General features: G+C 55.4%; 1 protein-coding gene across 1 annotated transcript in view; it reads left to right on the top strand.

Moving 5' to 3' along the window:
- The first annotated feature begins 242 nt into the window (after positions 1–242).
- AR (androgen receptor) overlaps positions 243–23,929 on the top strand; it is a 64,511-nt gene continuing 40,824 nt past the window's right edge. The window contains exon 1 of the mRNA XM_068957276.1: positions 243–1,168. Within this exon, the coding sequence (XP_068813377.1) occupies positions 243–1,168 (926 nt within the window). The remainder of the gene's footprint in view (positions 1,169–23,929) is intronic.

The raw sequence follows: 23,929 nt of genomic DNA, 5'->3' as shown, positions 1-23,929 counted from the left end.
GCGGGGCCCACGCGAGACCCGCGGCGGCGGCGGGGCCGGGCCGGGCGGCGGCGGCGGCGGCGGAGGAGGAGGAGGAGGAGGGCGGCGCGGGGCGGCCTGCCTCTCTCCACCTCCTCCGCTGCCCCCTCCTCCCTCCGCGTCTCCCCGAGGCGCAGATCAGAAGATTAAAAGCCGCCGGCGGGGCCGGGCCGGGCCGGCCGCACCTGCCGGGCTCCGCGCCGCTCCGCGCCGCCGGGCGCAGCATGGAGGTGCAGGTGGCGGGCGGGCGCCTCTGCCCGCGCCCGGCCGCCAGGACCTTCCGCGGCGCCTTCCAGAGCTTCTTCCAGAGCGTCTGCGAGGTTTTCCAGGCGCCGCGGGAGGAGCCGGGCCCCAGCCAGCCCTCGCCGCCCGCCGAGCCGCCCGGCGGCCCCTTCCCCGCCTGCGCCGGCGACCTCAAGGAGCTGCTGGGCGAGGCGGGCGCCCTGCCGCTGCTGCCGCCCGCGCCCCCGGCCGAGCCGGCGGCCAAGGGCGACTTCCTGGGCGACAGCGCCAAGGAGCTGTGCCGGGCCGTGTCGGCCTCCATGGGGCTGCCCGTGGAGGCGCTGGAGGCGCCGGCCGAGCCGCTGCCCCGCGACGACTGCATGTTCGCCGCGGCGCGCCCCGACTGCAAGGGGCCGCCCGAGCCGCCGCCCGGCCCGGCCGCCTTCAAGGGCGGCGGCGCGGAGCCCGCGCTGGCCCTCGACGTGCCCGCCGCCCTGGCGCTGTACCGCGCCTCCCCGCCGCCGCCCGAGCCGCCCGCCCGCCCGGCCCCGGCCCCGCCGCCGCCGCCCGCCCGCGTCAAGCTGGAGAGCGCGCCGGGCCGCGGCGCCTGGGCCGCGCCGTGCCGCTACGGCGGCGAGCTGCCCGCCCCGGGGCCGGGGCCGGGGTCGGGGCCGGGGGGGCCCGCGCCGCCCTGGGCCGCCTTCTTCGCCGACGAGGGGCAGCTGTACGGGCCCTGCGCCGAGCCGCCCGCCGGCCCCTTCGCCTGCGGCCGCGGCCCCGCGCCGCCCGCCCCGGAGCCCGCCGAGCTGGCCGCCGACGGCTGGTACCCGGGCGGCGCCCTGGCCCGGCCGCCCTTCGCCGCCGCCTGCGTCAAGAGCGAGCTCGCCCCCTGGGCCGACGCCTACCCCGGCGCCTACGCCGACGTGCGGTGAGTGCCCCCGGCCCCCGGCACCGGCCCCCGACGGTCCCCGGTCCCCGGCCGGCCCCGACACCAGTCCCTGGCCCCGACGGTCCCCGGCCCCCGGCCGACCCCGGCCCCCGGCCGGCCCCGACACCAGTCCCCGGCCCCGACGGTCCCCGGTCCCCGGCCGGCCCCGACACCAGTCCCCGGCCCCCGGCCGACCCCGGCCCCCGGCCGGCCCCGACACCAGTCCCTGGCCCCGACGGTCCCCGGCCCCCGGCCGACCCCGGCCCCCGGCCGGCCCCGACACCAGTCCCTGGCCCCGACGGTCCCCGGCCGACCCCGGCCCCCGGCCGGCCCCGACACCAGTCCCTGGCCCCGACGGTCCCCGGCCCCCGGCCGACCCCGGCCCCCGGCCGGCCCCGACACCAGTCCCCGGCCCCGACGGTCCCCGGCCCCCGGCCGGCCCCGACACCAGTCCCCGGCCCCGACACCGGCCCCCGGCCGACCCGACGGCCCCCGACTGACCCCCGACCCCGGTCCCCAGCCGGTCCTCGACTGACGGTCCCCGGACCCCCGCCAGCCCCCGACACCAGTCCCCGGCCGGTCCCCAGACCCCGGCCGGCCCCCGACACCGGTCCCCGACCGGTCCCTGACCAGCCCCGGCCCCCGACTGACCCCCCAACACCGGTCCCCGACCGGCCCCGACGGTCCCCAGCCCCCAGCCGGCCGCTGACACTGGTCCCTGACCGGCCCCGGCCCCCGACACCGGTCCCTGGCTGGTCCTCGGACCCCCGCCGGCCCCCAACACCAGTCCCCGGCCGGCCCCGACGGTCCCCGGACCCCCGCCGGCCCCCAACACCGGTCCCCGACCGGCCCCGGCCCCCAACACCAGTCCCCGGCCCCCGACTGACCCCCCAACACCGGTCCCTGGCCGGTCCCCGGACCCCCGCCGGCCCCCGACACCGGCCCCCGACACCGGTCCCCGGACCCCCGCCGGCCCCCGACACCGGTCCCCGGCCGACCCCGACGGTCCCCGGACCCCTGCTAGCCCCCAACACCGGTCCCCGACCGGCCCCAGCCCCTGACACCAGTCCCCGGCCCCCGACTGACCCCCCGACACCAGTCCCCGACCGTCCCTGACGGTCCCCGGACCCCAGCCGGCCCCGGCCCCCGACTGACCCCCGACACCGGTCCCTGGCTGGTCCCCGGACCCCCGCCGGCCCCCGACACCGGTCCCCGGACCCCCGACTGACCCCCGACACCGGTCCCTGGCCGGTCCCCGGACCCCCGCCGGCCCCCGACACCGGTCCCCGGCCGACCCCGATGGTCCCCGGACCCCGACTGATCCCCGGCCGGTCCTGGCCCGACCCTGCCGGCGGTGGCAGCCCCGGCCCCGGCCGCTGCCCGCAGCGGTGGCCGGTGGCTCCGGCTCGGGGACGGCGACAGCGGCCGCGGCTCCGGCCGCCCCTCGAGGGCTGGCGGCCTTTGCTCCGTGTGGGGCCGCCCCGCCGCCCGCCCGCCGGCCGTGGGGATGCGCGGGGCCCGGGGAGCGAGCCGGCTGGACGCCGCCGAGGCCGCGGGGTTTACAGACCCGCAAGTGCCGCCTGCGGTTCGGAGCTCTGCTCGCTGAGTACGGAGAGAAACCGGCTTTCGGGTGCCGGTGGACGGGGATTTAGGACACGGTGTAATCGGTTCACGGTCCTGTGGGCGCCCTGTTGATTCAGGAGCAGGTTAGTGCCAAAGACGTGTTTAAGCGTTTGAGAAAAGCACACCGTCAAGGTAACTTTTATGGGTGGGATCACGAGATAACACGAGCCCCGAGCAGGGAGACTAACAGTCCGTGTCAGATGGGTTCGCCAAGTCCGAGGCGATGGGCACGCGTCGTCACAGTGCGTCGCGGCAGGACGCGTCGCTGCTTGAGAGAATCGCTGCAGCTGAGAGAAACCAGGAGCGGGAGCGTGACCCCCAAAGGGTTTTCCTTCCGTGTTCAAAACCCCCGACCGGCTGGCGGCTGCGGCGGCCTCAGCTCAGGTCTGCGCTGCTGGAGTCCCGCGTTCCTGTGACCTGCTGCGGGCTGGGGCCGAGGAGTGAAATGCGGTTAGGGGCTCCCTCGAAATTAGCACAGCGCAGACTGATCCCACTCGTGCGCCTGGGCTTGTTGTGCTGCTTACAGATACTTGCGTCTTTATTTGTGCGCTGTAGTATTTACCATCTGCGCAATAACTAGCTCGGGTGTTGCATGTAGAAGTTGAGGACTTGGAAGAAAACGGGGTGAAAGTAAAGAAAAGTCAAAATGAGTCCAACTTACAACTGTTTTAGCAGTAGAGGGAATTAGGCATATCGTGTGCCTTTTGAGTCTGGATAAATCTCTGCTGAATTCAGTGCGAAGTTAGCCGGACTGAGTAAACCCGGAAAAGTTTTACCATCCGAATACTGTCGATCTGCAGGTTTTTGATAGCAGAAGGCTCAGTCTTGCAGTGTCCTGTTTGTGGGTGAAGTCCCGACAGCAGATGTGCTCGTGGGTAAGGAATATTTTGCGAAGGATCGGGCTTAGGCAGTGGTCAGCAAGCCGTCGTGCGGGTTGGATTTGGGCAGCAAGCAGGTTTTGCCTGGGTCTTGCTTTAGGGACGCCGGATGTCTCCCTTACCCCTGCGGGGAACGCTGTCGCTCCTCGGTCTCGTGGAGGGGTTCAGCATGAGGGTTCGTGCCCTGGTTTCCCCGGGGGTCGGCCGGCGTGTCTCGCCTCGCACGGGTGGACCGCAGCAAAAACCAGCGGAGCAGATGGAGCACGGCGCCTTGAAAATACCATTACCTTGTCCTTCGAACCGCGTTGTCCGTACAGCGCTGCTCGGCTGCCGCAAGTGAGTGACGGGCAGGATTTACGTCCCTCTCTGCCTTCGGCTGCGATTTTAAAATGCTTTAAGGAAGGCGGAACGCTCTTTTGTGGTCCGGCTACAATTGTACGCTTTAATCGCTATCGAGTTTGTTTATCATCCTAGTAAGATCTCCATTAACTTTACAGCGCGCTCGCTGCTTATCGATCGCTGCTCGCGGCAGCTTTTAATTTACTGCTGGACGTGGAGCGGTAGCAGCGCGGTGAGCGGCCGCGGCTCAGGCTCGACCGTAGCTGGTTGCGCTCCGGCTCCGCGGACAGCAGCCGCGGCGAGGAAAGAGGGTCGCCGGAGCCGAAGTGTTTTGTAGCGGAGTTTCACTTCCCTCTCTGAAGGAAGGTCAGAGGGGTAGATAGCTGTGACGTTAGAGGCCGTTTCCCCCCTCTCCCCGTGTAAGACGTTGAAGCGTGAAAGCGCTTTTGGTTTTTGCCGTGCCGTGGGGGGATCGTTCACGTCTGCCCCGCGCGAGAGCTGCTGGCGGTTTGGGGTTGGGGCTGGACGGAGAACAGGTCACCTCCGGGGCCAGGGGCTGGGCTGCCTCGGGGGCCGGCGGTGGGGCCGGGCAGGCGCCGACCGTCGCCCGCGTGCCCGCCCGCGCGAGCGAGGTGGCAGCGCGGGATGAAGGCGGCGCGAGGGCCCTCTGCCCGCGCCCTGGAGGTGTGATCGCTGCCTGCCTGCCTTGCTCGCGCGGGTGGAGGGCTTCGTCTCTCTTGACGCACCGAGACGTTACACGGGAAACAAAGTAGGTGTTAGCACAATTTGATTTAATTTAGAGCTTTTGATGTGGTCTACCTAGTTGTGCTAGTAATGCTTATGTATAATTAGCAAATTAATTCAAGCTTTTGTTACACTGTGGGCTTGTAGCTGTTTATCTTTGTGCTCTGTTTATTGCATAATTATTACCAGCAGTTTTTGAGGTGACTAATGAGCTACTTTGAGAATAAGAAGCAGAATATATGGTAAATTCAAGGCGGCAGGATCAAAATGATTGAACGACTGAAATGCAGAAGTGTGTAAATGCTTTAGGCTTATTTGGTTTAAGTTAAATGAACCGAAAGAAGGAACGGTTAGAAAGAAGAAACGAGAGCGGTAAAAGAATTTAAGGGATAATTGTCTTGGAAAAAATGTGTCTGTGTGTGTAGTTGCAAAGTTTTTAATAATGGCATTTCCTGTTATTCCTGCCCTTTGTCTCTGCTTTTTGCTGCACCTACTTGCAGCTTCCATTCATAGGTCTGATTGTAATCTGCTTGGGCAAGTGCCATGTGTTTATGCGTCGTCTGGCATGACAGATATATAATCTTCTTTGTGGTCTGCTATGTAATTGTAACACAGCCGATAAATAATACCTACAATAATTTCTACCTATTGAAGGAAGAGATAAGATTCCTGATAAAAAGATCAGGGACAGATTATCGAGCTGAAAGATGAGACAAGGTATGGGGCCATACTCCTAAACCTTGCACCAGCAGTAGTGGTCTGCCTTGCGCCCCCCTGTTCATGAGACTCGGTCTCCCTCTCACCGGAGGAGATTGAGGGTCCACACCCTCAACTCTTCACTGGTAGCGTCCTTACGCGCTTTCACGGAAGCGGGATTGGTCTTCCCGTTCCTCTGCTGTTAATGGGACCTTTCTGCTCCAGCGAATGGCAGTGCTATGTAAATATTTCTTTTGAAGGCAAGCCGTGCGTGGAAGAACACCGTTTCTGAAACCCGTCCCTCTGGCTAGCTGTGTGATATGTTCTCATGGTGATGGTGCAGGTTTCATGTGCTGTGAATCCCGGGTGGCTGAGGAAATCATTGAGGTGTAAACCTTGGTGGTGGTTCCTGAGCAAAGGGGATGAAAGCGAAAGGTGATACGAGTTTTTTGTTTTGTTTTTAATTCTTTTTTTTTTTTAATCTATACATTGGGCAATCCCGTTAGTGATTCTCTTGGCTGGGATCAGGTTCTTTTCCCAGTATTTGCTTCATTTCACGAGAATTTGGGCACTGTGTTCCAAGAGCTCTGCTTAGGTACAAGTCCCCGTCTTCTTCGGGAGCAAACAAGTGTTATCTTTGGAGCACATCATGTTCAACGTACAAAATTCCCGTCGCTCATCTCTCTTTAATTAATGAGGAATAAGGTTGATCTCTTGGCAATTTCTGTTTGAAGAATACAGCTTTCGTATTTTTTCAGATCACTTCTGAATTTTGGGCAAGTTATTGGTAACAGTGCGTTTGGTGGTATACGCTTAATCCGCAGCATGTTTATCCATGTTTTCGTGTCCTACACCAGGGCAGATTGCATTGTTGTGACCCTTGTCGTCAGGAGTGACTGGGCACTGAATTTGCAGTAAGAGCTCCAGACTGCGACAGAGACCACAGCAAGTTTACAGGAGGAGAAGCCTTTCCTCGGACACACCTGAAAAGTATCCTGCGTTCTCACAAGCGTTTGCCAAACTCTGTCTTTAGTAATTGTAGCTGTAGGCCGTTTCATATTCAAAGGAGGAGCCTGAGAGGGAAGCAGGGGAAAGGAGCGTAGTAGTCCCCTTGAGCTGCAGCTCAAGAAATACTACAACTGAGGAAGCCTTTCTGTGATTTGCTTTGATGTTGCTGGTTATGGAGATATTCTGGCTGGCGCGTTCATCGTTTCCTGCGGATAGCTTATTCCATTAAGAGGCTCGACGCAGCTACGAAAGGGCGGTCCTGGAAGCAGCCGCGCCTGCCGGCTTGGTTCGCGTCCGCTCCGCTGACCGCGGTAGGGTAATGCCCGTGTGAGCCAAACCCACCTGCCGGCCCTGGGACGGGGGCGCCCGTCTGCGGCAGGAGGACCCTGGGCCGCTGCAGCGGCGTGGGGCGCCCGCGGCTCCGGTAACCGCGCGCTACGGCCTTCGGCGGCCAACTTGGACCCGCGTCGCCCAACCAGCCTCGCGCTCTTCCGCGCCAAACCGGCGCCGCGGGCCCTCGGTTCGGCCGGCGGCGGTGGCCGCTTTCCGCGGGGGGCTGGAAGGGCCCTCAGCCCGCGGGAAGGGAAAGCATCGGTCCCGCCAGCGCCGGCGCGTGTTGACGCCGGGGGGTCGGCGCCCTGGGAGCGGGACGGGGATTGGCGAGCGGTTTTGTCCTGGTGGCTGCCGCCGCCGTTGTCTCTGCTGTTGAGATGACCTTTATGTCTGCGGTGATGAGCGAGGGGAAAAATAGCCGTTTCCAGTGCTCGTTGTTTTCCAGCCTGTTCCTTCCACTTACTGGTTTGTTTGGGTTTTGGCCTTTTCTTGTTTCCACAGTATGTACCAAGTGCCGTAAAATGCTCCCCGTCCCAGCCCCTTTCTTTCTCTTTCCCTCTCCCCGCTCTTGCCCCCCCTCTGCCCCCTCTCCGGTTACAGTTAGGCAGAGCCTCACCGGGCTGATGAACGTGGGGCGCCGCACGTGCCGCGTTTTCGTGGGTCCTGCCTGTCGGCTCTTTTGGAGTCCCAAGCATCTATTTGCTTTTTCACCAATTCATTAGAAAAATGTTCAAGGGCAGCCTCCCCCCCCCCCCCGTGCTTTCCCATCCTCCTCTCCGTATCTTTCAAATTTTTTTAACTTTTTTTTTGTTTGTCATTTGGAAACGTTTTGTTTTTATATGATGAAAGTAGTTTCATTTCGCAGTTAAAAGTAATTTGTAACAGTGTACTGGGGTTTATTTTTTCTATCACTCACATTAAATTCATTCTTGCTTTACTATTGAGTTTCGTTCTTATTTTATAAATCTCTGATTTTAAAATGTCTTAATTTGCCATTTCCGTACTGGCAATTGGTATTCGAATTTGCTTGGGGTTTGTACTTAGCACGCTCGCTGGCGGCTGCTTGCGTTGAAATGGATACTTGCCTCTTGTGATTGTAGTCTAGAACTGCAAAGTGAAATATAAAAGAAGAACTTATTTTATCATCCCACAGAGCAGTCTGACTTCAGCAAGTGGTCATTAACTGAAAGAAAATTGTTCTGCGGGAAGTTTTCTAATACGTCTAGTAAAAACCATTTGTTTCTCTGAGCTGTTCTGGTAGGTCCCACGAATCTGCGCTGCAGTTACAGACCGGCAGCGTAGGAAAGCTGCGGTTCAGCCTTGGAGCTTCTCGGGAGATGCTCGCGGGCGGCCGGGGCCGGTCGCGGGGGCCGCGGCGCTGGGCGCCGGCGCGTCCGCCGGCTGCGCCGTGCCGGCAGCCTGCCCGCTCGTGACCCGGGGCGGCTGCTGCCGGGTAAGACGAGTTCGCTTAATCCACCAGGGAACGCTCGCCTCGGCGAGGACGGTTTGAGAAAACAGATTTTGCTTTGCAACAGCACTAGGCGAGGGTGATGCAGCTTGCTGACGCGCTGTGACTCGCTAATGTAATTTGTTGGCTCACGGTGTTGCAGTTGTTTATCCCGATCCCTATGTGGCACATTTCCCCCTAAGCCGTCCCCTCTTCCACGCAGTTCCTCAAAACCCACCTTTACTATTACAGCTTCAAATAGTCTTGGCATATAAGCTGATAGTCTAATAAGCTGTAGACCTCTGCACGCATGTGAACTTTTTTCAAGGAGGGTTTTAATATTTGGCATATTGTGAGATGGTCTGCAGTCCTTGAGAGGTATCAGCTATGCCCATTTTGCTTTATCTCCCCTGCCTTCCCCCTGTTACATTTTCAGGATGTTTGCAGTCTTGAATGCGTTAGTCAACAAGGAAGAAAAGCAGCACACCACCATGAGCCGGAAGGCAATGCTGAGAGAGAAGCGTCAGGTGAACCTAGCTGCCTGAAAGGTTTATGAAACGCGGCCTTTTTCTAGTTTTGTTCAGCTAATTTAAGTATTCTTTGCAATTTAAAGGTAATTTTGTATTTTTTGAAAACACTGCATAAGCAGTCCTAGATTTCCAGGTCTCTACCACAGCACAAGCGTAGCGGGTGCAACATCTTCACGGCTTGGACGTTGGCCCCTTTGTGGGGGAGTGAGCGGGACCCTTGGTGGGTATTGCCCACTCGCTGCCGCGGAGGTGCTGGTGCCCGGAGGGATGGTTTTTGCGAAGCGGACATCTGCCCGGACACAAAGCAGCGCAGTGAAGTCGTCTTGAAAGAAACCTGCCAAGTTCCCATCTAGGAACAGGCCGCTGTTCTTTAGCGGCCTCACTCTGTGTTGAGCTGGTGACAGGACACAGAGGCCATGGACGCCTTCCCTCGCTATCATCATTAGCTAAAATGTAAATGTTTGCAACAAGTGATCTCATCTCACCTTGGATGAACCCATGCGTACGCTTGTACGCACAACGTTTAGAGGAATGCAGCAAAGGGAAAATTTTCTGCGTAAACAGCAGATCCTTTCCAGTTCTTTCTTTTCCCCAAAAGAGCAGGGAGGAAGTGTGCAGGAGGGGCAGGTGTGTCTCATCTCCCATTTTAATAGTGCATTTATGGCTGGTACACAAATAAGAAACATATACAGACATGTTGTCTCTATCTGGCCAGTGCAAGCATGCCATCCTGTCTCTGCCTCTGGCTTTCCAGTGACTGCAGTTGTTGGATTGCAAACCAAACTGCAGCATTTCCACTCCGTGTTGCTGTGAGGGATGGGTCAAGGGGTAACTCGGGAGCGCACCGAGCCGGGGCGCGATCAGACCGGCTGCGGGGACGGGCACGGCCATGGCAGCAGCAAACGGCTGGGTGCTGCTTGTGGGGGTCTCTGCTGTGGCCAGGTTCTCCTCCTCCCCTATGGACTGGGTGTAGGTACCAGTCGCGAAACACCTGGAAGGTCATTTCTGGCCAGTAAAAGTCTTCTGCGTGGGAACCATTTGCAGCACAGACTTAGAGGCACTGGTAGCGTGTTCGGAGCCCTCCTTACCGCCCCGACTCCAGAGCGCGGTAGGTGATGAGCGGGGAGAGATCACAGAGCCTGGATCTCTGTGATGATCTTGAGGAAGGGGATCTCGATGATCTTGAGGAAATCTTGAGGAAGGGGAAGCTCTCAGCTCTGCGCACGTTGCGTTGCCAGGGCCGGGCAGCCAGTGCCGGGGGCCGCACCGCTGGGTGTTGAACGCACCGACACACAGAAACGCGATGCTGCCACGGGATGCCGCGGTCCAGCCGCTGCGTGTGCCTGGGGCAGCAGCCCCTGCCTGCCCCACTGCTGCTGTGGGTCCGCCGCGCGGTGGGGCGAGTCCTCGGTCCGCCGGGGCTGGCGCGCTGCTGACGTCCCCTGGTTGGTGCGTGCAGGCTGTTGTTTGTTGCGTGCCGTGCGACAGCCCGCGCGACGTGCGCGCGTCGTCTCGTTGACTCGCGGCTCAGGGCCTGGTGTGGGGCGGCCACCGGCGCCGCGCGTGGCCGGGCGGCTCGTGCACCCGCGGTGTGTGCGGCGGAGAAGGTGCCACGACGTGTCAAGAAGCAGGGGCCTTCGGCACAGACATAGGGGTCCTTACAGGAGCTTGTCTTGCTCTGGATAAGAGCTGTAAATTGCAGTTGGCACGTAACTTAGCAGTGAACTCGGAACATGAACAGCAGGAGGGCACGGAGGACTTCTATCTAGCGTACAAAAGTACATTCATTTTCCTGTTCGTACCTTGCAGTTCAGATCTTCTACAGAGAGATTGACTCTGGGTCATATTGCTGAGTAAAAATACTGATTTATTTTGGGGAATTAGAGGCAAATCTTAATTTTTAAGTACTTTAAGGGTAACAATGACATATTTTCAGTAGTACCATCACTCTTGGTTTTGAGTTAGCATTTCGGTACAGTCAGGTGGCAGGTGCCTCGGGCTGGAGGTTCAGAGACCTCCCTTGTGACAGAGCTGTGGGACAACTCTTGCCATCCGCGGCCTCAGTTTCACAGCCTGCAGTTTGAGAGTAGTGAGGTGTGCTTTGCAAAGTGTTTTGGGATCTAGGGGTAGGAAATTGTAGCAGAATTAGGTCTGGTTGTTAACATCCTTTACTTGAAAAAGATAAGAGGAAGAAAGAAGTTGTTTTGTGAACTTCAAGTTTGCTTTGTGTAGCAGAAAGCAGAGATCTTGCTCAGAGGAAAAAGAGCCCTTGGAAGAAATCAGCCCGTCTCTGCATGGCTAATGGTCCTGCCGAGAGCAGCAGTGTCCTGTAGCCAAGTGTTTTGCTGATGAGCAAGGCAGGGAGCCTCATCCATTACTGCGCTGATGTGTTGACACCAAAGGATCCTCGTGATTTCCCGCGATCCCGGCGGGAATCAAAAGAACAGCAGAGACTGAGGTTGTAGAAGGTTTTGTTCTCCAGTTGTATTTCATGTAAAGTAAATTAAACGTGGCTCTTGAAAGAAGCTGGCAGCCATCCAAGCTAGAGTCTGATTGGATAGATAAGCTGCACTGTTGACCAGGTGAAAATGTTTTTCTTAGATTTTGGCTTTTTCAAGACGTGGGATTTTCAGAATACAGGGCAGTATAGACTCAGGGGAAGGGAAGGTTTTGAAGAGATGACAAACATTTTCTGTTTTCAAATGGTGCTAGGCATTTTAGGATGTTGGTTGTAACAAGCAGGGCTGTGAGAAACCAGCGCGAGGAGTTACGATGGGGTGGTGAGGGGGAATAAGCCTCGCCTCAGCTGCGCTTTGCGGTGGGGCGAGAGTGAAGTCGGGGAACGTGGAGAGGTTCTGCCGAGGCCACGCAGGCAGGCACGGGGACTGTCCCGCTCTGCCGGGCCCTGGCTGCGGTCACCTGGGCCCTGGAGGGGTGGGCCGAGACTCTCCCCAGGTCCCCAGGTCCTTTTGCACCTTTGGACTACGGTTAGGGCTCTGTGAAGGGTAATCAGTCAATCGGGCATCAATTATCTGCGGGTCTGAAAACGTTATCTAGGGGGACCTGAAGGGAAATAAAAGATATTTTGTGCTTTACCCGCTTTGGTGGGAGCCGGCGCCTTGGCGCCGTCAGTCCGGGTCCCCGCGGCGCGCCGCGGGCCGTTGCTGCCGGCGGCGTGCCGAAGCGTCCCTGCGAGGCAGCTGAGCACAGCCGTCCTGGGTAGCGTCGGGATGAAGTCAGCTACTCTTCAGCCCAGGAGAGCAGTTTGTTAAAATTAGCAAATCTGCAGAAATATTTAAGAGGCTGATGCGATTCGGGAAAAAAAAAAAAAAACCCCTCGACAGCTGTGCGTAAAGCAGCTCGACCTACGCAAGAGCAGGAGCGCAGGCCAACGTCGCTGTTTCGGGCTGTCGCCGGCGCGCTTTCGCGGCACCTGCGGCGCGGCCGGCCGTTCGCGTGAGCCCCCCGTCCCCAAGTGGAAGCTGCCAGGTATTTTCCGCCTAAGAAATCAGAGAATTTTGCCTGTAATTTGATGTATGCATCAGCATGAATGAATGCTCCCGTCTTTTGGGTTGCAGTAACCTCGTCCACCTGGCATTTGAGTCCTGGTATTGCGAAGAAAACAGGTTTTATTTTCTTCTCCTGCCGCGGAAGAAGACGGTGCAATGGCTTTGGGGTTTTAACTCCTGCTGGCCTTGGTATCGGTAGTCCCTGCGCGCGGCGTGGACCAGCGCTGGCTTTATTTTTAACGGTGACAGTGGTGTGAGTAAGCTCATTAAAATAAAAAGAAAGCGTCCAGTTGTCTCGGCAGAGACTCCTGGGGGAGGCTCTCGGCCCGCGTCCGCTCTGTCTCCCCCAGGAGAGGCAGCTCGCGTTGCCGGTTGTTGCAGCCTGTGGTTGTGCTTTATTCTGCTTTAAAAATAATAATTACAACCCACGTTCCTCCTCACAAGTGGTTTTAAGTGCAGTTCGATACATCCTCTGTCAATGATAAAAATACCGTCAGTAGCAGTGGTACTCTGGGCTTTTATAGCGCTTTTCTCCTGAAGCGCGTTCAAGCAGCAAGTCATTCAGCCTCCAGGCAGCCGTGCAAAGTAGGTATTTTAATGATGATAATTCATCAGGACACAGACCGCTTATTAAGTGATTTTACAGTAGTAGAAATCACCTGAAAAATAAAATCCACCTCAGCAGGTATTTAGAGTTACTGCCCTTTTGGGCGCCCATCCTGCTGGGCTGGGGTTGGATGCCACCTCCCTCCGGGCCTCTTAAATACAGCTCAGAAAAAACAGCCCGGAGCCGTAGATACTGGAACACCATCTCGGGCAAACGGGAGGTCGCATGCGTGTTTTGAGGCCTCTTTCGCCGTGAGAGCGGAGGAGCAGCTGTTTGGCAGATTGGCCAGGGAGAGCCGCCAGCCCGCGTCGGGCTGCGAGACCTCTGGGCCGGACGTGGGGAAACCTGCACCGTGACGAGCGCCACGCTCTGCAGCGATGCGCGTGCCCGCTGTGCGTGTGCTGCAGCCCGCGGACACCCGGCCCAGGGCGCAGGGGCCCTCCGTCAGCGCCGCGTCTTGGGCGCCGCTCGCGAGCGCCGACAGCAGACACGTTTTTCGTGATTTAAATCATCTAGTGTTTTCTTTTTTAAAAAAAAAAAAAAAAAAAAAAAAAGCACGGGCACCTGCCAGCCGTTTGGGCTGGGGCACTGACGGTGCAGGTCTCGGTGGTGCCGGCTCCGATCCCGCGGCGCCCGCGAGAGCCGGCCCGGCCCGGCAGCACCCTCCGGCCGACCTGCTCGCACTAGGGCTAGAGACCGGGACCGGCGCCTGACGACCTGCTTGGGAAAAACCTGGGGGTGAATCAGCCTTTCGACAGCATCTTCGCCCGTCTGGCCGAACCGCTCTCCCTCTTCTCCTGGAATGGCTGCCGCCCGCTGGAGCAATCCCAGAAACGCCAGTGGGGAGAGCGCAGACTTCCTAAAGCACGTTTTATGGATTCACTGGGACACGCTCGGCTCATGGGGTGAGGTGGGAAGATACTGCGTTTTGCTTTCTCCTTTTCTGGTGTTCTCGCTTCTCAGAAAAGGCCTTAGAAGGCTTGTTGTTGTTGTTGTCTTTCTGAAGATGATACTTTAATTTTTTTCTCATGTTTTCTCACAAGCTTTTCAGCAGTTTGATTGGTGTTACATATTTTAGCTGCATTGGCTTCTTTGCTGGTTGGAAATGACAGAAAAAATGCTTTGACCTTGGCTCCTCTGCTGAGAACAGTACAGGAACAAGTTTTTGTATCAGTAATTTACCACTGAAGATTCCTTCCTCCTCCCCCTCCCTCTATCTGGAACGGGGAGCATCAGCATTTGCGCTTTCTCTGAAATGTTGCTGGGGAGGACTTGGATGGATATTGCCACAGCTCCTCTTTCCTCTTTAAAAAGAGAGAAGAGCAGAAAAGTAACTTGTGCGTGGATCAGGTTAACTGCTTTCATCTGGGCAGCAGCTAGGTGAATTAATGGGAAAATTACAATAGTATGTAATAGATATTTTTGAGACCATCTGCAGTTTTTCCTGGATTGTGTGTGCGCACATATGTGCGCACGTGTCATATTACACCTGTGGGCACAAAGTGTATTTTTGTGTGTTTTCTTCTTCTCTGAACAACATCTGCCAACGTGTCTGACTACCAAAGAAAGCTCTGCACCCGTTACCCCATGCCTGGAGTGATCTGTCTGGAGGCACTGGCTGCGGAGCAAACTTAAACTGGAATTTTGCAGCTGAACCGTAATGCCCATGTGAGACCTTAACAGATCTTAAACCTATTGTCTTTCTGCCTTTTTCACCAATTTACTTGTGAGTTGCCTGATGAAGACTCAGTGTTTTCCCAGTTTCTTCCTTTCTTGTCCTTTTTCACATCCTACCTTGTGTTGGAAAGGGAAGTCAACATTTTTGTTTCGGATTGTGCCCAGGATGGTCACAGCTTCTCTTTCATGAAGGTCCTACTCATTTGCCATGTCCAGGACATAAGAATTTCTCAAGATTTGGGAATTCAGTTGTCCAGCACAGACACAGATGCACTTAGACAGGGTCTTGTGTGCCTCTGTCACTGGGTCCTGCGGGTTTTGGAGATGTTGTGAAGTCAGCATCAATTTTTGTCACTGGAAGACAAAGCAAAGCAAGAGCTAAGCCTCCAGACAACTGCATGATCTTTTTTCCCTTTATGCCTGGAAGTGCCGGTTTCATGCAGAAGAACAGTTTCAGATAGCACTCGACAAGTCTGGGCCAGGAGCCTGAAGATGTCAGTACTGCAGGGTACCAAGTCACCACGTTGAGCTGATCTGTCCATGAGCGTGCTCGTACCCTGCAGAAAATGTGAGGTAATCCCGGTTAGCTCAGCCCTTTTACGTGGCCTGTGCATTTAGATGTCTGTTTTTCAGTTATTCACTTTGCTGCTGCTTTATGCCTCCCTTATGGTGAGAGAAGGCTTTCCCTGGTGATGCTGCCTTTCACTTGCAGAGAAAACCACTGCTTCCTGATCTTCTTCTAAGTCCACAGTCACATCTTTAAAAGGTTAGAAAAAATATAGAACACATGGATTTTTTTTTTCCCTTTCTGTTTACAGAGCAGCCTGAGCCAAATTCCAGGTCCTTGATTCTTGGCTATTTCTGAGACCACATAGCTCAGCCCGTCGGGGGGTGCAAAGGTTGCTTAGTGCCTGGCGGGCTGCTCGCAGATGTGGTCTTTAATTTTACCCTGTTTTGTGCCTTTCCGCTGCTCCAGGGTACGCACGGAGGCTCCCTTTGCGCCGGTTTAATCCCGCGCCGCAGCTGGGCGAGTCTGTCCGCTCTTCCCTCCCTGAAAGGAGGAGAAGAGCGACGCCTTGGTGCGCAAACGCTGGAGCTGCAGCGCGGGGTGGAGCAGTTGCCAGAAGCCCCGAGAGGATGAGGTGTCTGTCTAAGTTTAGCAGGGCGGAGGGCCAGTTGTCAGTTAGGGAAGGGGGAGCGCCGCGTTCCCCGTGGAGGGTCCCCCGGGGCCGGCAGCGCCCCGCCGTGGCCGGAGAAGCGCCGGCGGCTCAGCCTCGGGGCGCCCTCTGCTCCCTCGGGGCTTGGGCCGGGGAGGGAGCGCTGCCGCGTCGGCCGTCGTCGCTGTCCTGCGCTTCGGGCCGGTTGGTCCCGGGCTGGCTGCTGGCTCGAAGAACTGCGAGAGCGCTCCCAAGGGTGGCAGGCCTAAAATTAGTTGTGGCATCTGTGTTTTGGTTCGCCGGCAGGCTCAGGAGAGAGCGGCTCCTGGCTGCTTTCGCTCTTCGCCCGCTCGGAAGAGCGAAGCGGAGGCCGAGCGGATAGGCAGCCCTGCTCCTGAGGGGCGACAAAAAGCCTTGGCTCCCTTGGGACGTTGCCACTTAGCAGACCCAGCGCGCGTGCAAGTCTCAGGGTTTGTTTACGTTTACCGGTTTCACCCTTCAGTGGCACCAGTGTAACTGGGAGTGCTTTCATGTGCTCAGGGGAATCGCCCTGATGCAGGCTTGGGGGCTTCTGCCCCTTGAATCCCCCAGGAAGAGCTCCCGGACCCCTAACGTGAAAAGTCTGCCTTCCCGCAGGGCCGCTCCCTGGCTCGTGCCACTAAAAAAGCACGTTAGCATCAAGCCGAAGCGTCGCAGGTCCGTACGGGGGCCCGCGTGCTCGCAGCGGGCGGGGGAGCGGGCGCTCAGGGATGGCGCCAGCGCGCTGCCCTGTCCGCGCCCGTAAGCGTGCCCTCCCAGAGGTGCGGGATCCTGGCGCGAGCACGCGGCTGTTCGCAGCCGAGAGCGAAGGCACAGCCGTGAAACGCAAGCATCTGGCTGAAAATCAGTCGTTTGCTGTGGGGTACTGGGGAATTTGCCTCTGCGTAGCTCCACTCCTTGCTAAGGTGAGGGCTAACAGTGCCAGCAGGACCCTACGTAGCTATCTGAAACGCTCGCTGCAGTTTGTGTGTTTGCTTTTCATGAGACGACCCAAAGCGTGATCTGCTGGGAGACGTAGGGGCGTCATGGTGTTGCGTGGGTTATGACGGCTTCTCTAGCAAACAAGCGCTTTGCCAGCAGAGCTGAACAGAACTTCTGCAGATACACCAATTTCCAGACAAAATAAGCAAAAGCGTTTTTATGCCCCTGCAGCTGTATCTCTGCAGAGGTTTTATCTGGTATAAACACACCTAAAAATAAAACAAGCGTCACACCGCTGGCTAAAGCTCCTACCTGAGGCCAGACCGGAAACCCCGGGGGCCCCGCGGTGGTGGCGGGGACGGGGCGGCGGGCCGAGGAGGCAGAGGCAGCGCCTCGGTCCCCTCCGGCGGGGCCGTGCCCGGGGCAGCGGGGCGGTCGGGAGCAGCAGCCCCCCGGGGCGGCCGGGCCGGCAGCTCTCGCTCATCGGGGCGCCCCTCGGGCCGGGCCCCTGCTTCCCAGGGCCTGCGTGACCCTCTGACTGACCCGCGCGCGGCTTCTGCCAGTCTTCCACGCGCGCTTCCTCCGAAGCGGGAGCGGACCCGGACGCCCCTGGGCGGTCGGGCTGTGGGTCTGCGCCCCAGTTTGGCGCTCGGGGCTGTCCTGCAGCCCTGCGCCTGCTGAGACCTTCCTGGGCCTACGAATCGCAGAATGGGGATTATGAAGACGGGTTTCCCCAGGTTCCCGCGGGAAAGGTGGCCGACGTTCTCTGCTGCCCCAGAGCTGGCAGGGCTGCGTCTCCCCCAGACCGAGGAGCAAGAGCAACGCTGCGGAGCGCACGTGGTGAGCGGGCGAGGCGTGGAGCCTTGCTCCTCGCTTCTCGTTCCAGAAGAACGTGGAAACCCCTATTTGCTGGAATCTGTCCGAATCACAGAAGGTAAATGAAATATAGTGGGAGGTGGTTCCTCGCTGCGCTGAAGTCTTGGCGGAGCCCAGATTCCCGAGCCAGGAGGAGCCAGCACCTCGGCGCCTGGAGTTGACTGGACTGGTGAACCAGCTTTTGGGAGGGCTCCCTTGAGCAGAGAGCATCCGGTGTGTTCAGGCAGTTCGGTTAAAGGGTAGTCAGTCAAAACTGAGACCTGCTCTGAGTTGAAAAGGCCAGAAAATGTGAGTTTTCTTTATTCCAGCCTGTGGAAAGGAAGAGGCATAAATCTAATGGCTGTTGTTTTTTATGCTGGTCTTGGAGGACCCTTCGAACAGGCCCAGTCAACTTAATTCACAGCTTGCAAATAAGCCTCCCTCGGCTTGATGAATAAATTGATTTGAAATGCAGCCTGTTCTGAAACATTTAGTTTTGAATTTTTAGAAAAGCAATTTGAAACGTTTGCATTTCCATTGAATTTGTATTTCCATTTGAATGCAGCTTGACACATATCACAGCTAAATCATTCACCAGGATCTAATAATTAAGAAATGTGTCATACACAGTTTTCTGAGTTATAGAATGGAAATCAAAAGTCATGATAAACAGTATAATTGCTTCAATAACTAAAATACATATTTGCTGAACAGGAGAAGACTCTTGTTAACAAAAAAGTGTAACATTTTCTGTAAAGGCCGTCAACACTTACTTAAAAATCAATGCGTTCTTGACACAGCACGTTGTTGCCAAACAAAAATATTTCTTTAGGGAAAATAACTGAATGCATTCCTTAGGGACAATCCCTACAAAGAACAGATGTGAAAAAAATTAAAAATCAATTATTTAGGTAGAGGTTTCCATGTTGTCATTATAAATTATGTTTACATTTGAAGCTTTGTATAACATTGGTTTAAATCCATATACTGTGGTTTTCTTCCTACAGCGCCTTAACAGATTTTCCTGAGGTAGTTCTCAAGGTCGTGGAAGAAAAAAGGCAAAAACTCTGAACACAGCATACGCCCCTTCCAGAGGGGAACTGAAGGAAAGCATCTGCCTCTCCAAAGGGATATGTGGAGAGAAAGAGTCAGCCAGACTCTGTCTTTAAAAAAACCGGGGCAGCTACAAGTAATCCTGAACTTGGGTAATTTATAGCTAATTTAGCAGTTGCTTCTTGAGGTTCAGGTTCCTCCACTTGTCCGACATATGGGCTGGGCATGAGGATGAGACACTCTGCACCCTTCCCCTGGATAAACCCAGCAGCTGTTTGGTCAGAGGACAAACTGGAAGCAGCTGTCGTGTACCCAGAGGGATGCAGGACCGTTACGTTTCCCGTGTTGCGTTAGGAAGGTGGTCTCGGGCAGCGGGGCTCCGCCGTGCTGGTGTGGGGTTGCGTTGCAGGCGGGGGTGTCTGTGGTTTGGATGGGGCGCTCTCCCCGCGTGAGAGCGGAGGGGAGCAGGGCGTCCGAATATGGCGTTTACATCAGTCCGCCCGCTTGTCAGCACCGTGGCCCGTCGTCTCACCCTGTCACGCAGCTGTTGCTTTCGGGTTGAGATGTGACAGTACTTTGGTGGTTGGCCAGGTGATTTGCGTAGATATGTCAGGGACCAAGCGGCCAGTTCATGGAAGTTGGTTTAGCTGCACGGAAGTGGCTGGACGTAGGTCCCTCCGCCCTGTCTGACCCTCTGAGCCATGTGCACACCTCCCCTTGTTCCTTAGATGCAGCAGGGAAAAGGCGAGTCTGGCTGGTGGGCACACCTCCTGGCCGATGCTCTGTGGTGCCGAGTCCATCTCCAGAATGACGCTCGTTTGGTGGGAGCTCTTCTGGAGACGCTTTTGGGTAGCGATGTGGCTTATGCTCCGTTGTGGCAGAGGGGAGGTCCTGGCTGGCCACATCACAGCAGGTTTCTGCAGAACAGGACAGCACAGGGAGAACAGAAATAAAAACACCCAGGGTTTGGCACCGTTTGCTGCACAGCTTGACGGGGGCTCAGCAGCTCTGCGTGCCCCGCGCCGGTCTCTCCTCGACTGCGACGGTGGCCGTTGTGCCCCCTGCTCTGCCGGACACGTCCCCACCTTCGCAGAGAGCACGTTCCTGCCACTTCACTCACCGCTTGGAGGTTCACAAGGTGCAGGATGGTCTCTGTCCCCACCGCCCTGTCTGCCGTCCCTCGCTAGAAGTGTGCCTTCCCGTTTTTTCTGTGTCCGTGCTTGTATTTAATCTGTTGGAGCAGATTCCCTGGTCCTTGTTGGGAGTCGGACAGCCAGGCCGATTTTCGAAGCAGCAGGCTGGGCAAGCGTGAGCTCACTCTCCCTGCCTTAGCGAAAGCCTCCTGGTGGTGGTGGTGCCACCCCTGTTTTCCCACCAGTGCTGGAAGACTTTGCTGTGCTTCTCTGTGGCTGTATGAGCAGATAAGACTTGGAGGTGCTGGTCTGCAAAGATTTTGCGAGTATGAGCAGAGGCTACTTGTCTAATTTATGAATGAAGTGCTGGCATTAAGATCCATGCACCACAGAAACAAAAGGAACATTATTAGGCACCTGGTGGGTAGAAGGAGAGACTAGCTTCGGTCTTTTGTTGCGTGCTGATTTCTACAAACGCAACCAACACCCCCATCGGCGTGTGAGCCCTGCAAGTCTTTCACGGATGAGACCAGAGGTTCCTGCTCACAAAACCCCTTCTGCCAGTGGGGAGCACTATGCTGTTGTTTAATAAAAGCAGAAGGAGCAGTCCTGCTGGAGAGGCAGGCTGATAGGGTCATGCTTGCTCCCAATCCTGTCTTCGCAGCGCTGCTGACCGCAGTGGGCTGCTAAGGTCCAGCTCTGGCCAGAGGGATCTGAGCCAGCTCAGGCACCGAGAGGTTCTGTTAGACCTGGAGGTTTACACTTCAGATTTGAGTGGTGTAAAAAGCCCACCAGGGAACTCACATCATCTGTCCAAAGTGTTTAATCACGTGGCATAACTGCTGAAGAGTGAATGCTCACTGTCTTGCTGCCTACAAAAGCAGGATGGTAGTGCACTGTAGTATCAGCCTGTTGTACCATGCAAACTGAAATAACTGTCAGGATGCTTTCTAGGTGATCTTCAGTCCAGTGCTTCCTCTGTCACGATGGCAGTGTCTCTTTGAGCGTGAAATACATGGATTAAGACTATCTTGTTGTTTGTGATGTTCTTTATAGTCACATTATCTTCTCGTTACCAGAGGGATTGGATCTGAGAATTGAAGATTATGGTGTGGGTTATATTAACTTGGAAAATATTACACAAGAGAGTCTGTTTCCTTGGGAAATAAGTAGGGCGCTTTGTGCACCAAGGACGCCAAGGTCTTGTCCTTGGAGGTTCCAGGTGACTCTAGTCACCAGGACGATGCGGTGCACAGCTCCGACGATCTCAGGGTTGCTGGTCGGGGCTGAAGCTTGCCTGCAGTACTCGTGTTTTGTTTTGTGCTTGTCCCTTTCAGGGTTCATAATCAGGCAAGTTCCAGTCTTAAATAATTTTACTGTATGTTTATGACTGACTCTCTTAGTGGATTCTTCTTCTGCCTGGTGAAATCAAGTGTTTCATACTCCTTCTCCAAGCTGATTTATGTAAACTGCTCCCTGAGCTCGCTGGGTAGAGGTCAGATTTTGACAGAGAAGTTTTGTTCTGGGTACCATATCCAAAATGCAGATGGCTGCCCGCTGCAGAGGCCGTCCGTGTGGTGCAGAGGCTGCAGCGTGACTTTGCCAAGGCTTTACATTTCAGATATAGCTTACCTGCCTCGTTTCCATTTTAGCCTCGTTTTCCATGTGTGCCACCTTCTGAGAGATGTGTGAAAAGTGAGAGCCAACAGTTATAGTTAAAATCAGGAGCCTCCCCAATTATTTGGGTTGATGAAATGAACTCTGCCCTGCAGATAGGCACAGAAATGGTTCGGCTGGTCGAGGAAGCTTCCTGGGACTGTCTCCTGCGTGCCAGTGCAAAGACAGTCCCGCAGGGAAGCGGCAGACGTTTCGAGCGCAGCTCCAAGCTGAAGCGTTCTTCTGACACAGCACTGACAGCTAAAAAAGAGCCGCGGGCTAGCCTGGGCCTTGTTCTGGTATAGGCAGGGTTTCAGATGCAGCTAGGACCCCATGCAGGATGAATAATGATCAGTAGAAACATGTAAATAGAACATTTGGAATGAAAAAGAAAATTTAATTTAGAACATTTGTAAATGGATTTGTGCAGCTGTGCTTTGTAGAGTTATTTGTCCTAACGGAGCTGGGAGGGAGCCTCTATTTAATTGCCTGTGTGTTGCCATCTCAGCTAAAAAGCCCATGCTGCTCCTCTTAGAAGCTCTTGTCAGCTGTATGTTGAGGCTGTGCTAGATCTCCTTGCCCTCTCATTGCCAGGGTTGTTTGGAAAACCCATTGTCATCTGCTAATGTTTATTTAAATCTAGATGAAGATCAAGTTCCCATATGTGTTTACCGTGGACATGTCCCTGTTGTTCACACTGTGCACCATACTCTGCCATCTCAGAGATGCTATCTTGCCTCTCCGCCTCCAGTAGTTACACACGAAAACAAGGCATGGTCAGTTTAGAAACATATTCAAGGCTATTGAGAAAGAGAAATAAATTCAGTGTACAAGGCTGCATGTTTACAGATTAAACTGCTCAAAGCATTTTAAAAGATGGGATGCTTTAAAATTTCCATGCAGACCACGTTATCTGAATCAGTGCAGCTCAGTGGCTACAGATTAAAGATTCAGTTCAACTCTTGTTGAAGTCAATGGCAATAAAACAGGTATGTGTGAAAGGACATAAGGCTCATGCTTAAAATATACAATTGTGTTCTTAGCTAAACATGGTTCTTGCACTTAGATATGAGTCACAGATCTTTGTTCAGGCATGAGCCATGCAATTCCATTGACATGAAGCCAGCTATTTTTAATATTTTGTTAGCAAATGTCATGTACAGAAGATAGCATTTTAAAAGCAACGTTTACTATGATAACATCACAGTTATCTCAGATATGATAGTACTTGAAATGACTGGAACAGGGTTCTATATCATCTAAGTTTGCGTGCAAGTGCATTTTCAATTCATGAATTGGTATCTCCTTGAGCGCTATTGCCAGACAGTAAGATTTTCAGCTGTAGCATGGTAAAGGTGCAAAAGCAGCAGCCAGACTCCCCAGAGAGCGGGAAGGAGTGTGAACAGAAGAGTGCGGTGCTCCAGGGACTCCCAGCTGAGGGGTGGTCAGCAGGGACGTAGTCAGCTCAGCGGGGGTGAATGGCAGCGGCCGTGGGTGTGGAGGCAGATCCCAAATTAGTGATTTTTCTGAAGGCTGGTCCAGCTGGTTCCAGGTGTTTAAGCGTTGTTTACACTGTGCTGTGGCAGGCATGTTTCTGCAGGATGCGATTAAATCCTGGAGCTAATTCCAAGCCCACTGGTGCAAACATTAATGCTGTGCAGCTCGATTAATGAGCTGGTGCAGTGGTGGGAGATCTGAACAGTCAAAGCACAGCCATGTAAAGAACCGCGCTGTGGCTTTTCGCTTCAGTCTGCTGGGTTGTTCTGTGCTAAAATTACTGTCATGGTTGCAGCGTAAGATTCAGTAAAAATTTAAGAGTGAAGGGGGTGGTAATTGTGTGTGTTCGGTTATATCAGACTGACGGAAAACAAGGAGTAAAACCAGTGCGCATAGTGAGTTGCTTAACTAATTAATCTTGTTGGAGCAGGTAGGAATAGACCGCAGGAGCCATGCGTATAAAGAAACAAACATACTTTTTCTTGGTCTGTCTTAGGAGTCAGAAGTTCCGGGCCCTAGAAGAGAAGGGCATTGTATTTATTGCGCATCCTTGTGCCTTGGCTCCTTTTGGATAGGATGTACTTTTTATTGCTGAGATGGGAACTTTCTTTGTGAGTTATGAGATGTGGTTGATTTTTCTCTTATCCGTGATTACCCTTGATTTTCTGGGTATGTTGTGAAATCCAGGCTGTTTGGTGAAATTAACTATTGACAAACCAATGCTTCAATTGCAAAATTATAGTTCCTACTCTACAGAAAGACTTGCATGTGTCATGGGCTAAGGCAAGCTGTATTAATTTCCTTAAAGAACACTTCTGAAATGACAGTAAAATCCTTCCTTTGACAATAAGGAGGATATTGAGGTTGTTTTTATGCCCCTCTGAAAGTTGCTGTGCTCCGTTGTGAGCAGCCCTGACCTTGGCCTTCAAGTGGTGAACTAAGGCTGGAATCTCTGCCCGACGTCATTGCTACACAAGTTGTGTCTGCTTGCATGGTGCTATCTCTGTTCTTTGGGTTTCTCAGTTAGTGTGACACTTGCCATATATTGTGCAGACTCCG

The sequence above is a fragment of the Struthio camelus genome, chromosome 11 (genome assembly GCF_040807025.1).
Source record: "Struthio camelus isolate bStrCam1 chromosome 11, bStrCam1.hap1, whole genome shotgun sequence".
In the NCBI taxonomy this organism is placed as follows: domain Eukaryota; kingdom Metazoa; phylum Chordata; class Aves; order Struthioniformes; family Struthionidae; genus Struthio; species Struthio camelus.
The sequence above is the reverse complement of the archived record's forward strand: the minus strand, read 5'-3'. Positions and strand labels throughout refer to the sequence as shown.